At 37.9% G+C, this 15,346-nt stretch overlaps 1 protein-coding gene across 1 annotated transcript in view; it reads right to left on the bottom strand.

Annotated features, from left to right (window-relative positions):
- GDPD4 (glycerophosphodiester phosphodiesterase domain containing 4) overlaps positions 1-15,346 on the bottom strand; it is a gene marked incomplete at its 5' end in the record, with an annotated part of 61,092 nt that overhangs the window by 34,945 nt on the left and 10,801 nt on the right. Inside the window, 5 exons of the mRNA XM_019634783.1 lie at positions 11,345-11,427; positions 11,812-11,957; positions 12,770-12,847; positions 13,683-13,776; positions 13,848-13,970. Of these exons, the coding sequence (XP_019490328.1) occupies positions 11,345-11,427; positions 11,812-11,957; positions 12,770-12,847; positions 13,683-13,776; positions 13,848-13,970 (524 nt within the window). The remainder of the gene's footprint in view (positions 1-11,344; positions 11,428-11,811; positions 11,958-12,769; positions 12,848-13,682; positions 13,777-13,847; positions 13,971-15,346) is intronic.

The following is a 15,346-nucleotide window of genomic DNA, read 5'->3' as shown; positions in this document are numbered from 1 at the left end:
AAAACTGACTAGAGGGATTAAATCTGTCTGCAGATTTAAGCAGGGAGAAGAATCAGTGAACTTGAAGATAGAGCAGTAGATGTTATTGAGTCTGAGGAAGAGAAAGAAAAGATTGTAGAAGGCGAACAGAGTCTAAGGGATACCCTGACACCAATTCCAGACATACTCACTACAAGAAAACTACAGACCAATACCTCTTATGAACACTGATACAAAACCAATAAACAAAATACTAGCAAATAGAGTTCAGCAGCACGTTAAAAAGATGATATACCATAACCAAGTAGGATTTATTTTTGGAGTGCAAGTATGGTTCAACATACCAAAACCCATCAGTTTAATACACCAGATTAACAGAATGAAAGAGGGAAAAACATATAATCATCTCAATTAATGCAAAAAAGTGTTTGACAAAATTCAACACCCATTCATAATAAAACAAAACAAAACAAAAACTCAACAAACTCGTAATACAAGGAAACTACCCCAATGTAATAACCCACAGCGAACATCATATTTAATGGTGAAAGGCTGAAAGTTTTTCCTCTATAATTAGGAACAAAGCAAGGATGTCTGCTTTTGCCAATTCGGTTAATAATAGTATGGGAAGTTCTAGTCAGAATAGTTATGCAACATGAGGAAATAAAAGGCATCCAAGCTGGAATGGCAAAAAAATTACCTCTGTTTTCAGATGATATTATCTTATATGTAGAAAACCCTAAAAATGCCGCACAAAAACAGAACAAATAAATTAACTCAGCAAAATGGCAAGATACAAAGTCAACACACAAAAAATAAATTGCATTTCTATACACTAACAATGAACAATCTGAAAAGGAAATTACAAAGACAATTCCCTTTATAATAGTATCAAAAAGAACAAAGTACTTAGAAAATAATGTAACCAAGAAGATGAAAGACTTAAATTAGAAAACACTGCTGAAAGAAATTAAAGAAGACATAAATAAATGAAAACACATCCACGTTCATGTATTGGAAGACTTAACATTGTTAAGATAGCAGTATTACACAAAGCAATCTACAGATGCAATGTAACCCCTATCAAAATCCCAATGATGTGTTTTGAAGGAATAGAAAACCCATCCTAAAATTCACATGGAATTTCAAAAGATCCCAAATAGCCAAAACAATCTTGAAAAAGAGTAAAACCAGAGGACTCACACATCCTGATTTCAAAATACTGATACTACTGTAATGAACAGTATGTTACTGGCATAAAACAGAAAAATAGATCAATGGAAGAGAATAGAGAGCCCATAAATAAACCCTCACGTATATGTTCAAATGAGTTTTGACAAGGGTGCCAAGACCACTCAACAGGAAAAAGACAATCTTTTAAGCAAGAGAAAACTGGGTATTCACATGAAAATACAGTTGGACCTTTATCTAATACCATATATAAAAATTAACTCAAAATGGATCCAAGACCTAAATGTAAGAACTAAAAGAACAGAACTCTTATAAGAAAACATAGGGGAAAATCTTTATGACATTGGATTTGGCAATGATTTCTTGGAAATGATAACAAAGGCACAGGCAACAAAAGAAAAAATACACAAATTGGCTTTCATGAGTATTTAAAATTTTTGTGCACCAAAAGACATTATCAACAGAGTAAAAAGGCAAACCCACAGAATGGGAGAAAATATTTGAAAATCACATATCTGATAAGGTACTAATATCCAGAATACATAGAGAACTCCTAAATCTCAACAGGAAAAATAAAAACAGGGCCAGCCGAGTGGCGCGTTGGTTAAGAGCTGGCTTGGGACGCCAGAGGGCCCCGGTTCGGATCCCACATAGGAGGGCCAGTGACAATGATGGTGCCAACTTGGGCCAGTGAAGCAACATCCTCCACAACTAGACTGAAGAACAAAATGACAGCAACTTGTCTGTTCCCCTTCCCCAAATTCCTCAGTGCTGTTCCCATCCCCCAATTCCCCAGTAAAAATCTTTAAAAAAGAAGAAAAAGAAAAACAACAAAACATGATTCAAAATTGGGCAAAGGACTTGAACAGACATTTCTCAAAAAAAAAATTATGAATGGCTAATAAACACATGAAAAGATGTTCAATATCACTGGTCATTTGGGAAATGCAAATCAAACTATAATGATATACCACCTCATACCCATTAGGATAGCAACTCTCAAAAAAGAAAACAAGTGTTGTCAAGAATGTGGAGTAACTGGAAATGTTGTGTACTGTTGGTGGAAACATAAGATGGTACAGACACTGTGGAATATAGTATGGTGGGGTTCCTCAAAAACTTAAAAATTACCATATGATCCAGCAATCCCACTTATAGGTATATACCCAAAAGAACTGAAAGCAGGTCTCAAAGAAATATTTATACAACCAGGTTCATAACAGCATTATTCACTATAGCTAAAATTTGGAAGCAATACATGTGCCCATCAACTGATGAACAGAACGGCAAAATGTGGCACATACATACAATAGAGTATTTATTCATTCTTTTTAGCGCTTTAGGCTAAGTGACATAAGCCAGTCACAAAAAACAAATGCTGTATGATTCCACTTATATGAGGTACCTAGAGTAGTCAAATCACAGAGACAGAAAGTAGAATGGGGTTGCCAGAGTCTAGGGGGAGAATGGAATAGGGAATTACTGTTTAATGGGCATATATAGTTGCGGTTTTACAATATGAAAAGAGCTATGGAGAATGATGGTTGAAGGTTGCACAACATTATAAATATATTATATATAATACCATTGAACTATATATATATATATATAAATTATTAAGATAGCAATTTTTTTATTTTGTATTTTACCACAATTTTTTAAAATTTAAAAGAAAAGGGCCACAATAAAATATACACTTGGGAAAGCAATCCAGCTAACATAATGGTTTTCTTGGTGAATAATTTAATTTCAAACTTCAAAGTGGACAGATAAAGGATTAAAATATGTTTAAAACAATTATACCTATGTTATTAATATTTGTGCTTAAGCAATCTTTGAGTATTTTAAGTAAAGGTATATGTTTAAGAGTATTTGGCCTAGGTTATTTTTGTAATTCTAATTTGAAATATGAAATTGAGGGGGCCGGCTGAGTGGCTCAGTTGGTTAAGAGTTGGCTTAAGAGTGCAAGCTATGAGCAACAGGGCTGACAGTTCGATTCCCACATGGGCCAGTGATGCTGTGCCCGAGCTGAGCTGTCGCTGAGCTGCCAACAGGTGGCAGGATGACTCAGCTGGTGTAACAAGATTGCCTGTTTGATGGTGGCTATTCCCACCCACAACTAAGACTGAACTCGGCACCTTGAGCTGAGCTGCCTCCCGGATGGCTCAGTGGATAGAGCGTGTGCTCTTAACAACAAGGCTGCTGGTTTGACTCCCACATGGGATAGTGGCTACGCCCACCCACAACTAAGATTGAACACAGCACCTTGAGCTTAGAGGCCACGAGCTGCCAATGGGAAGCCAGATGGCGACTGGCGCCCTCCACAACAAAGACTGAAGAACAACAACTTGGCTGGTCCCCTTCCCCAATTCCCCAACACTGTTCCCCTCCCCCAACTCCCCAATAAAATCTTTGAAAAAAAAAAAGAAAGAAATTGAATAACTGATCTAGACTTGTGATTATAAGTTCAAATCTCATTATGTTTACTTAAAAATTTGAAAGATACAGGAAGATTTAAGGTTTACATAGATATACATTTAACATATTAGATTTATAAAAATTACTTAAGTAACCTGAAAAGATTTAAGTTAGAAAATAGTACCAAAAAAAGAAAATATATTAAATACATAACTGCAGTCTAAAAACAGAAGTATTATTCAAAGGCTCTCAAAAATAATGGTTCAAATGTTAGACTTATAAATGCAATAAGCTTTATAAGTAAATTTAAAAGCTTAAGAACCAGTGTCCTGAATTTAATAAATTACTTATTTTGATTTCAACCAAAGTAAAATATTTCTGGCTCACAAAAATCACCTCAAGGCACAAAATAAACTTATATTAATATATAACACCAAAAAAAGGGAAAATGAAAATGTTTTCATACAAACAAAAAAACAGGATAATTCATTGCTAGCAGACCTGCACTATAAAAAAAATTAGAAGACACTCTTAAGCAAAAAGTAGATACCAATTGAAAACTTGCATCTACACCAAAGAGTGAAGAGTATGAGAAATGATAAATATATGAGTAAATATTTACAACTATTTTTCACATTTTTTAATTTTTAAAAAGACTTTAAAGCAAATAATAACAATATACTTTGAGATACCTAACAATAACAGGTCAAACAATAAAAGAAGTGAAATGGAAATATACTGTTAAAAGATTTGTATTTTACATAAAAAAATGTATAATATTTAAAGGAAGAGGTGATAGCTTAAAGATCATATTTCAACTTTAGTGCAACTAACTAAAAGAGGTATAGCTAATAAGCTAACAGTGGAGATAAAGTCCTAAAAGAAATATTCCATTAATCTAAAAGAAGGAAGGGAATGAGAAAACAAACAGCAAAATAATAATGTACTCACCTCAGGTATGAAATTTAAGAGAGGACCTCCCAAAAAAATCAATAACCAAGATAAATACTATTTTAATGCAATAGTAAAAAAAATCTAAAATAATATAAAAATACACGATAAACAAAATATTAAATTTTTAATTAGACAGAATTGGTATTTCTGATTTTTCCTTTTGCCTCAGGCTCTAGTATGGCTTGGCATGATACATCTTTATTGAAATATCTGACATTTTGATCATCATGGATGTTAAAAAGGGTAGGCTAATACTGAGAGAAATTACTGATCTCTCTTCCCCTTCTCCCCCCACACCCATTTCTTAGGTACAGTATTTACAACTATTTCCCTTAAAACACTATATAGAGACTGAGTTGGTGGGGAAAGAAAGAGGCAATAGGCCCACACAAGCTTATTGGGATCTTTCAGTCTCGCTGCCTCAGCTTCCATTGCCTCCCAGTGAGTACTGGCACGATTTCTCCTTGTAGCCCATACAAAGAGGGCCACCGTGCTTCAGAAAACGTGACAGCTTTCTCCAGAGAGAAGGTGCTCCATGATTAAGTGGGGGTATGGCTGGGCTTTTATGCTAAACCTCAGCAGCCAAAAGTTCTTCATGTAGATTCTTATAAGGGCCTCCCATCAGCTTTCTCTCAGACCCTAAATACCTGTTTACATTACTTGCTTCTGAGGTGCAGACATGCCTCCTCCTTTACAAATGTTTCTCAAAAATATCATATGCAAATGCAAATTTCATATAAACATGTTTTGACATTTCTTAAGAATGTGTTTGCAGTTTTACAAAGTGGGGTGAACACTCCGTCGATGTTCACTTCGGATATGGGGATAAGGCCACCTTTACAAATATTTTATCACAAATCTCAAACATTCCAACCTTTTGAGGGCAAGAAAAGATGGTAGGAGTGAGCAAAGAAAACCACCTAGGAAACAGCCCAAGAAGGAAGAAAATCAGGAGAGTGTGATCTTCTGGAAGCCAAATAAGGAAAGCGTTTTAGAAATTAGGGAGTATTCAAATGCTAAGAGGCTAAGATGAAAACTGAAAATTTACCATCATGTTTGGAAAGTTTGAGGTCACTGGTAACTTAGCAGGAGCTCAGTGAAGTGGTGCAGAAAATGTCTGGTTAGAATGGGCTCCGAAGGGATTGGAAAGTGCAAGGAAGGCAGAGAGCAGAAATAACTCTTTGGAGGAATGTTGCCTCTAAGAAAGATACAGGGCATGAACTGGAGCAGGACATGGGACCTGAAAAGTTTTTAAATGTCAGGATGAATCATCTCCATCAATATATAAACATGACACAACTCAATTTCATTTATGTGTGTATATATGTGCATAGTACCACAAATTTTATCCCACGTACAGATTTGTGTAACCACCACCACAATTGGGGTACAGATCTGTTCCATCTTCACAAAGAAACTCCCTCGTGCTACCACTTTAGTCAGACCCTCCCCCTAATCCTAAACTCTGGCAACCACTGATATGTCCTCTGTCACTATAATTTTCTCATTCGAGTATGATATATAAATGGAACATACAGTGTGCAACCTTCTGAGATTTTTTTTTTCATTCAGCATAATACTATTGAGATACATCCAAGTTGCTGCATGTGTCAATACTTCATTCCTTTTTGTGGCTGAACAGTATTCCATTGTATGGAAGTACCACTGTTTTTTTATCCATTTGTCTGCTGAAGGACTTTTGGTTCTTTCCAGTTTGGGGCTATTACAAATAAAGCTTCTTTGAACATTAGCGTACAGTTTTGTGTGGACATACATTTTCACTCTCTAGGGTTAATACCCAGGAGTGCAATTGCTGGGTTATATGGTTAGTGAATATTTAACTTTAGAAGAATTGCTGAACTGATTTGCAGCGTGGCTATACCATTTTACATTCCTCCAACAATGTATTAGAGAATCAGTCGTTCCTCATCCTTGTTAGGGTTTGGTAGCCAATATTTTTTTATTTCAGCCATTGTGATAGCAGTGTAGGGGTGTCTCATCATGGCTTTAATTTGCTTTTCTCTAATGGCTAATGATTTCAACCATATTTTCATGTACTTGTTTGTCATCTGCCTATACTCTTGGGTGAAGTGTCCGTTCATATCTTTTGCCTATTTTCTAAAGCGCTTGTTTAGTAGTTGAGAGCTCTTTATGTAATCTAGATGTAAGTCCTTTGTTGGACATGGGTTTGCAGATATTTTCTGCCAGTCTCTACCTCGTCTTTTCATCCACTTCACAGGGTCTTTCACAGAGCAAAAGTTTTTTTATTTTGATAAAATCCAACTTAATTTTTCTTTTATGGTTCATGTTTCTGGTGTCATCTTTAAGAACACGTCACCTAACTCTAGTCATAAAGATTTTTCTCCTGTGATATTTGCTACAAGTTTTAGTTTTACATTTTACACAAGATTTGTGATTCAGAGTTAATTTCTGTATAAAGTGTAAAGTACAGAATGAGGTTCTCTGCCCTCCTCAGAGCAGTAAAGATATAAGAACAGTCCTGTGCTACCTTTTATAACCACAGCTACCCCGCTCTCTCACCCTTCTTCACCCTGCTAAATCACTGATTTATTTCCAATCATTTTAATCTTATTTTGAAAGTGATGTATAAATGGAAGCATACAGTATATAACGTTTTGAGACTGGCTTTTTTCATTTAGCATAATTCCCATTAGATCCATTTAGATTGTTGCATGTATCAATAGGTCATTCCTTTTTATTGCTGAGTAAAATTCTGTGGTATGGATACACCACAGTCTGTTTGACCTCTTGAACCTCTTGAAGGACATTGGGGTTGTCCAGATATTGGCTATTGTTAATAAAGCTGCTATGAACAAAAATTTAAAGATCTTTGTATGAACATTAATTTTTCTTTTCTCTGGGGTAAATGCCCAGGAGTGCAGTTTCTGGGTTATATGGTTAGCACCTGTTTAGTTCTGCAAGAAACTGCCAAACTTACCAGAGCAGTTATACCATTTTACATTTTCAACAGCAATGTATGAATAATCCAGTCTGTCCTCCAGCATTTGAAGTTATCACTGTTTTTTAATTTAGCCATTCTGATAGGTGAGTAGTAATTTTAGTTTTGTTTGCATTTTCCTAATGGCTAGTGAAGTTGAACACTTTCTCAGGTGCATATTTGCCATCTGTATATGCTCTTCTGTAAAATGTGTGTTCATGGCTTTTGTCCATGTTCTATTTGGAGTGTTTGGGACTTATTTTTTTTATATATACTGTTGAGTTTTGAGAGTTCCTTATATATTCTAGATCGGAGTCCTTTGTCTGATATGCAATTTACAAATATTGTCTCCCAGTGTGACACTTTTCTTTTTATCCTTCTCACAGGGTCTTTCACAGAGCAAACGTTTTTCACTTTGATGAGGTCCCATTTATCATTTTTGCCTTTTATGGATAGTGCTTTTAATTGGTATATTTAGATCATTTATATTTAATATATTTACTGATATGTTAGGATTAAGTCTGCCATTTTAATATTAGTTTTATGTTTGTTCCCTCTGATTTTGTTCCATTTTCTCTTTCTGGCTTTCCTGTTGGTTATTTGAACTTTTTTATCTATAGTGTTTTTTATCTCTTTGTATAAATTTTTGGTATGGTTACCCTAGAGATTACAGTGCAGAAGTGCATTGCATAATGGCGTTTCAGTCAATGATGGACTACATATACGATGTTGGTCGCATATGATTATAATGGTTTATAAGCAAAACGTTTGCGATGCAGAAAAATAAGGCTGGACCTAAGATGCTGAATTTACTGCCTGCTCTTGGTGGTTTAAATAAACAAGGAGGCTCAGCATGCTGTCCACATGCCCTGTGCTCACCTGTGGCTGGGCCTGGAGTTGGCCAAGGAGCGAGAAGGGAAGGGCTGGGGAGGGAGTGGAGCCTAGAAGTCCACTGTACCCCGAGCCCCGCCTGCCCCTGCACATGTGCACGCACACACACTCGTGTGCACAAACTCACTTCCCTTCACTCAGTTTCTATTTATCTCTCTTTCCTCCCAGTCTTGTCTGTTCCTTCCCTCTCTCTCTCTCCCCATCTCCTTCCCCTTTCGCTTTTACTATTTCTTGTCTGGAGCTTTATCTTTCTCTGGATCTTGTTTGATCTGGGTTATCCCTTTCTCACCGCTGCTCTTCCCTCTCTCCTCCTGACATTTACTCTCCCTCCGACAGAGAGCACCTCCCTCCACAGCCCTTCTAGTCCCACCAATGTGCATGTATGCATGTGCATAAACACACACATACACACACACATTTATATTTTATATATTTTACTGTACTTTTTCTATTTTTTGATGTTTAGATACACAAATTCTTAACATTGTGTTACAACTGCCTACAGTATTTAGTACAGTAATACTATACAGGTTTGTAGCCTAGAAACAATAAATAGGCTACATCATATAGCTTAGTGTGTAGTAGACTATACCATCTAGGTTTGTGTAAGTGCATTCTGTGTTGTTTGCACAATAATGAAATCGCCTAATGATACATTTCTCAGAATGTATCCCCATCATCAAATGATCTATGACTGTATATATGCCTAACTTATCACATCCTACTAGTGCAAAAATTCTACAACTTCAATTAGATTGTAGAAATACAAAATACTTTTTAGGTACCTTTAGCATACACCCTTTATTTATGGTATAGTTGTCTTAAATACATCAAAATATATTAAGGCCCACATCAGACAATGTTATGATTTTTTATTTTAAACATCAAACATAATTTTTAAACTCTGGAAGAGGAGAATTATCTGTTTTATTTATTTATACATTATCCTCTCCATTGTTCTTTCTTTATTCCTGATGTTCCAAGTTGAATTTTTCACCCATTTTATTAAGATATAATTGACATATAACATTATACTAAAGTATACAACATAATGATTTGATATACAAGGTCAGACAAATAAGATTGTGAACTCATCCTAGAAAAAGTGCTACATACCTCATTGCTGAATATCACTATGGTCACCTTTGAAGTACTCCCCTCGGGAAGCTATGCACCGATGCAAGAGCCTAGTCCACCCTTCAAAGCAAGTTTGGAACTCTTTTACTGGAATGGCCATCAGAGCTGTCGTCATATTACCCTTGATGTCCTGAATGTCATCAAAATGTCTTCCTTTCAATATTTCCTTTATCTTCAGGTAAAGAAAGAAGTCATTGGGGGCCAGATCAGGTGAGTAGGGAGGGTGTTCCAATACAGTTATTCGTTTACTGGCTTAAAACTCCCTCATAGACAGTGCCGTGTGAGCTGGTGCATTGTCATGATGCAAGAGCCATGAATTGTTGGAAAAAGTTCAGGTTGTCTTTTTCATGCAGCCTTTTTAGCACTTCCAAGTAGTCAACTTGGCTGTTTGTCCAGTTGGCACAAATTCATAATGCATAATCCCTCTGATATCAAAAAAGGTTAACAACATCATTGCAACAAGTTCGCAAATTGTCAGACCTCATATGTATACAAGTTGATGTTTTAAATCATTTCTTTTGTCTAAAGAACTTTTAGTTCCATTTGGCTCTTCCTTATTTGTTCCATTTCTTGGCAAGACTTTGTATTTTTTCATTTGTTTAATGGGTGTTCACAGTAGTGTGTTGGAGACATTTCATTCTAGCTACTTGAAAATTCTTAGGTAATTCCAATATCTGTTTCTCTTGGTGTTAATATCTATTGATTACTTTTTCTCATTCACGTTGAGATTTTTGTAGGTTTTGGTATGATGAAAACTTTGGATTGTATCTTGGCTATGTTGAGTATTATGAGATTCTGGTTCCTATTTAAATCAATTTTAGCAGAGGCACCATGTTTAGGTTCAGAATACATGTCCTAGCCCACGTTTGTGGGCCGTGGTTCAATTGCCAATTTGGTTTTCAAAGGCTTCACAGTGCTTTACTGCCCATTCTCATTATGTGCTACCCAGAGGTCAATCTAAAACCTGGATGGTGTTCCAGACCAACGTTCAGTTATCAGATCTTCTACTGTGTTGCTTCTGTCTGGTCTCCTGCATGGGTTATACAAAGCTCTACCAAGGATTTTATACACAAATTTTAAAAAGCCCTTTCTCCAGCATGGCAGTTCCTTATAAAATTAAACACAGAATTACCATATGATTCAGCAATTCTACTTCCTGGTATATACACAAAAGAACTGAAATCAGGATGTTGAAAAGATATTTGTACACTAAGTTAATAGCAACATTATTCAAGATAGCTAAGAGGAGGAAGCAATCAGCATGTTCACTGGTGGATGAATTGATAAGCAGTAGGAGGTGGCTTTTCCTCCACTGAGGTCCCACTGCATTTGATTTATTCTTCTCTGGAAGGCACTCCACACAAATGGTCTTACACTGTGGGTACTTGTAAACACACCATGTCTCCTTCACTGGCTGGGAACATCTCTTGGGCAGAAGTATATCTTATTCATTTGCCTCTCCACAGCACTCAGAAGAGGGCCTGGGATATAGCAGGTGTCCAGGAATGTTAGGTAAACAGATGGCTAGGTAGTGCATGGGGTTAAGTTTTAAGCATGGTTTGCAGTAGGGACAAATTTGAATTATCTGTGGAGACTATATAGTGTTCGATTTATGAGCTTATGACTGGAAATGTAGGGGTACAGATGTATGATTGGTAATGGAGAAGGGGTTCAAGTGTGTGTTCTATGTGTATATGTGGCATATAAACACAGGAGAAATTCCTTAGGGCTTGTCCCCTCTACAACGCGGGCCAGGTTGGCTTCTTCCATGGCCTTGGCCTCATCGCTTCCCTACCCCGGTCCCTGCTTTCCTACCTTAAGTATACATCAGACTCCAGCCCAAAGACCCCGTTTTCCACAGCTTTCTCAAAGGACATCATGGTGTTCTCAGGCCCCAGCTGTGGAAAAAAGGACACCATGCCCTGTGGACCTCAGATTTTCTCCTCTGAACATCCCTTGTAGGGGAGCTCAGGAGTCAAAGTGCTTTAAAAAGCAGACTTTGACTCCCTCGGCTCTTTTTTCAGAGAGCTTGCCTATATTCTCCTCTACCCAGTCTGATTCTGGGGCTATGATCATGTGAGGCAATGTCACTGGGCACAGCAAAGAGACAGGGACTGAGAGTTAGGTGACCTGGGTTCCAGTCCAACCTCTACAATTAACTTTTTATTCTTGTCATCTAAAGCCAACCCCTTTTCATCTCCAAGTGTTCCTATGGTTCTGAGGTCCCCTAATCTCATCCATACACCCCATGCACACCTGTACTCACCCATGCTCAGACCTACCATGGGTGCACCTCTATGTCCAAAGAAGTCTGGCTTGGGTCCCAATTTATCCTTTTCCTGAATGCAGGGAGAATAAGTCCCCAGTGGTGCCAAATAGAGACACAAAATAATAATAAAAAAGGGCAATCCAATAGCCACTTGTATAGCTGAAAAAGTTGGAAGGAGAGGGAGTGAGAAAAAAGGAAGAGACCTATCCTAAGCAACAAACTATCCCAAAGCAGCAGCCAGTCAATACCCAGTGCACGGGTTTCATGGATCTGTGGAGTGCCCGATTTACTCTCTAGTTGTCACATCACCACTTACTTTCAGCGATTTGAAAGTGCAGAGCTATCCAAGTGTAAGCATTACTATTAAGGTAATAGTACTGGGACTGCAAATTTACAACACAATGAATTGTGCAGGAGGTGGGGAGGAAAGGAAGGTCACGTTAAGGAATACCTTCTCAGGAGGAGAGGTAGGCTGACTAGTTCTGAGAAAGCCCTGAAGCCTGTCAAGATCAGCCTAAAATGCCCTATGCATAGGGTAGTACATTATAGTGGAAAGAGCACTAGGTGACAAAAATCTGAGTTCAAAGCCAGGCACTGCCTCTGTCTAATTATGTGACTAAGCACATGTTGCTTAACCTCCCTGGGTCCTCATTCTGAAAATGGGACTGTTTTGCTGCTAAATTCTACTTCATAGAGTTGTTATGACAGTGTTGATTCATAATAGGTAACCAATAAATATTAGGTATTTCTTTCTCTCTCTCTCTCTCTCTCACACACACACACACACACACACACACACACTCACACACATATACACACACACACACACACTCCACGTCCACAGTACCTGTTATCACTAGCCTTTCCCCAACACTTATTATTATACACCTCTGAGCGTTTTACCCATTTGTACATTTTCCAGTTATCACCTATGTTTCAATCACTTTCAACTCTAGATCTCCAGCTCTTACCTCTCAACTTTGTGAGTATATTAAATCTCTTCATTCTTTTTCTCTCGTACTGTGTCATCTTGCGTCTTCTCATTCTAGCTAAAATTTTAGAAATGAAAAAGGGAAGAGTTCATTATTTTTCCCTTGAAGCTCTCGCCCCTACAATTCACCCTCCACACACACATACACACATGTACGAACACACAGCAGCGACACTACCAATCCAGTCACTGTCTCCATCCTCTCACAGGTCAGGAGGCGAACATTCCTTGTTTCAAAACCAGTAAAACAAGAGACGTAGAAAAAAGATCCTACTGGTTTCTAGGTAAGGGTGGTGAGACAGAACTCTATTCTCAAAACAATTTAGTGTACAGCTCTGATCCTCTTTTGTTTCCATGATATTAGGGCAAAGAATGGAGAGGAAACCAGTAGCAGAGGTAGATATTTCTGCTTCTGATCTTAGTCCCCAGGTGGGACAGGGACTCACGGGGCCTGCTTTGAGTTACATGATGTAACCAGAGATATCTGGACCTAGTATAAGTTTATGCGTTGAAACTAGTAACATTTGAATACAAACTAAAAGAAGTGTGACTAGTACCATCACTCTGGTCAAAAAAAAATTTAAATGGCTTCTATCTCCCCCCACCCCAATCCACTTCCAGACAGTCAATGTGTAACAACATGGAGATAATTCTTATTTTCCTAGAAGGAGAATCCCTCTTTAGAAGAAGGCCTGTTTGGTCAGGGAAATGCTCTGACAGGCCACATGGGGTTGTGAGTCTGACCACAAAGAGCATGCCTGAGTAACAAGCTAAACGAATTTCAAGGAGGTACAGTGGTGGCTACCTAGCAAGCCTGTGTTTTGCTGAGTAAGAGTGTGCAAGCAAAAGCCAGAGCTGAAAGGATCAGGCAAGGTTCCACCCACATGACATACCTTCTTGTTCCAAATGGATCAAGTAGAAGGCCACAGGCCAGGAAAGGACCACCATCACGGTTATGCTGCTCAGGTGCATGTAGGGAGCAAACATCTGGGAGAAAGCCAAAAGTCAGGCTGACCACATCTGAACCCACAGCGCTAGACCTACAGGATGATGCTTACCTTCAGTGAGAGCCCAAATGTCAGCCACCTGTCTTTCCAGTAAATGCTCAAAATCAACATAAAAAACGTGCATACCACAATCACTAGCAGAGTCAGGATCTGGGGAAACAGAAAAAAAATCTCCTGACTTCCGGGCCTTAGGCTTGCATTAGAACTGTCCTTGGGAATTGTATGTGTGTCCCCACAATGTCAGGGACCTCATTTCCTCATATTTTTCATGTGACCATCCTGCGAAATCCCAATATTGGACAGCTCCAACCATTCCCCTTTGTTCCCAAGTGTTCGTTGTATGGCTTGGCTGGAAACAATTACACGGCTATATGGTCTGATACCTTTACTAATTATCATCTCCAGCCTCAGCTGGACCCTCCACATCACTCGGCATCTCACTCAGCTTTGACAATGGCCATTACAGATAGTCACTACTTTATTTTTTAACTCAATACAATCACAAATAAATATATTGTAATTGTCTTTCCAATATATGTTTTCCCCAACAGACTGTAAGCTTCATGAGATCAAGGACGATATTTATGATTATATCCTCATTGCCTTGCAGGATGTCTGACANCTTTATCTGGAATGGCCATGAGAGCTGTCATTGTATTACCCTTGATGTCCTGAATGTCATCAAAATGTCTTCCTTTAAATATTTCCTTTATCTTCAGGTAAAGAAAGAAGTCATTGGGGGCCAGATCAGGTGAGTAGGGAGGGTGTTCCAATACAGTTATTCGTTTACTGGCTTAAAACTCCCTCATAGACAGTGCCGTGTGAGCTGGTGCATTGTCATGATGCAAGAGCCATGCATTGGTGAAAAGTTCAGGTCCTCTAACTTTTTCATGCAGCCTTTTTAGCACTTCCAAGTAGTCAACTTGGCTGTTTGTCCAGTTGGCACAAATTCATAATGCATAATCCCTCTGATATCAAAAAAGGTTAACAACATCATTGCAACAAGTTCGCAAATTGTCAGACCTCATATGTATACAAGTTGATGTTTTAAATCATTTCTTTTGTCTAAAGAACTTTTAGTTCCATTTGGCTCTTCCTTATTTGTTCCATTTCTTGGCAAGACTTTGTATTTTTTCATTTGTTTAATGGGTGTTCACAGTAGTGTGTTGGAGACATTTCATTCTAGCTACTTGAAAATTCTTAGGTAATTCCAATATCTGTTTCTCTTGGTGTTAATATCTATTGATTACTTTTTCTCATTCACGTTGAGATTTTTGTAGGTTTTGGTATGATGAAAACTTTGGATTGTATCTTGGCTATGTTGAGTATTATGAGATTCTGGTTCCTATTTAAATCAATTTTAGCAGAGGCACCATGTTTAGGTTCAGAATACATGTCCTAGCCCACGTTTGTGGGCCGTGGTTCAATTGCCAATTTGGTTTTCAAAGGCTTCACAGTGCTTTACTGCCCATTCTCATTATGTGCTACCCAGAGGTCAATCTAAAACCTGGATGGTGTTCCAGACCAACGTTCAGTTATCAGATCTTCTA

This window comes from Hipposideros armiger, unplaced genomic scaffold (assembly GCF_001890085.2).
Source record: "Hipposideros armiger isolate ML-2016 unplaced genomic scaffold, ASM189008v1 scaffold_1935, whole genome shotgun sequence".
NCBI classification, from domain to species: Eukaryota; Metazoa; Chordata; class Mammalia; order Chiroptera; family Hipposideridae; genus Hipposideros; species Hipposideros armiger.
Note: the sequence above shows the minus strand (reverse complement) of the source record. Positions and strands in the feature narration are given on the sequence as shown.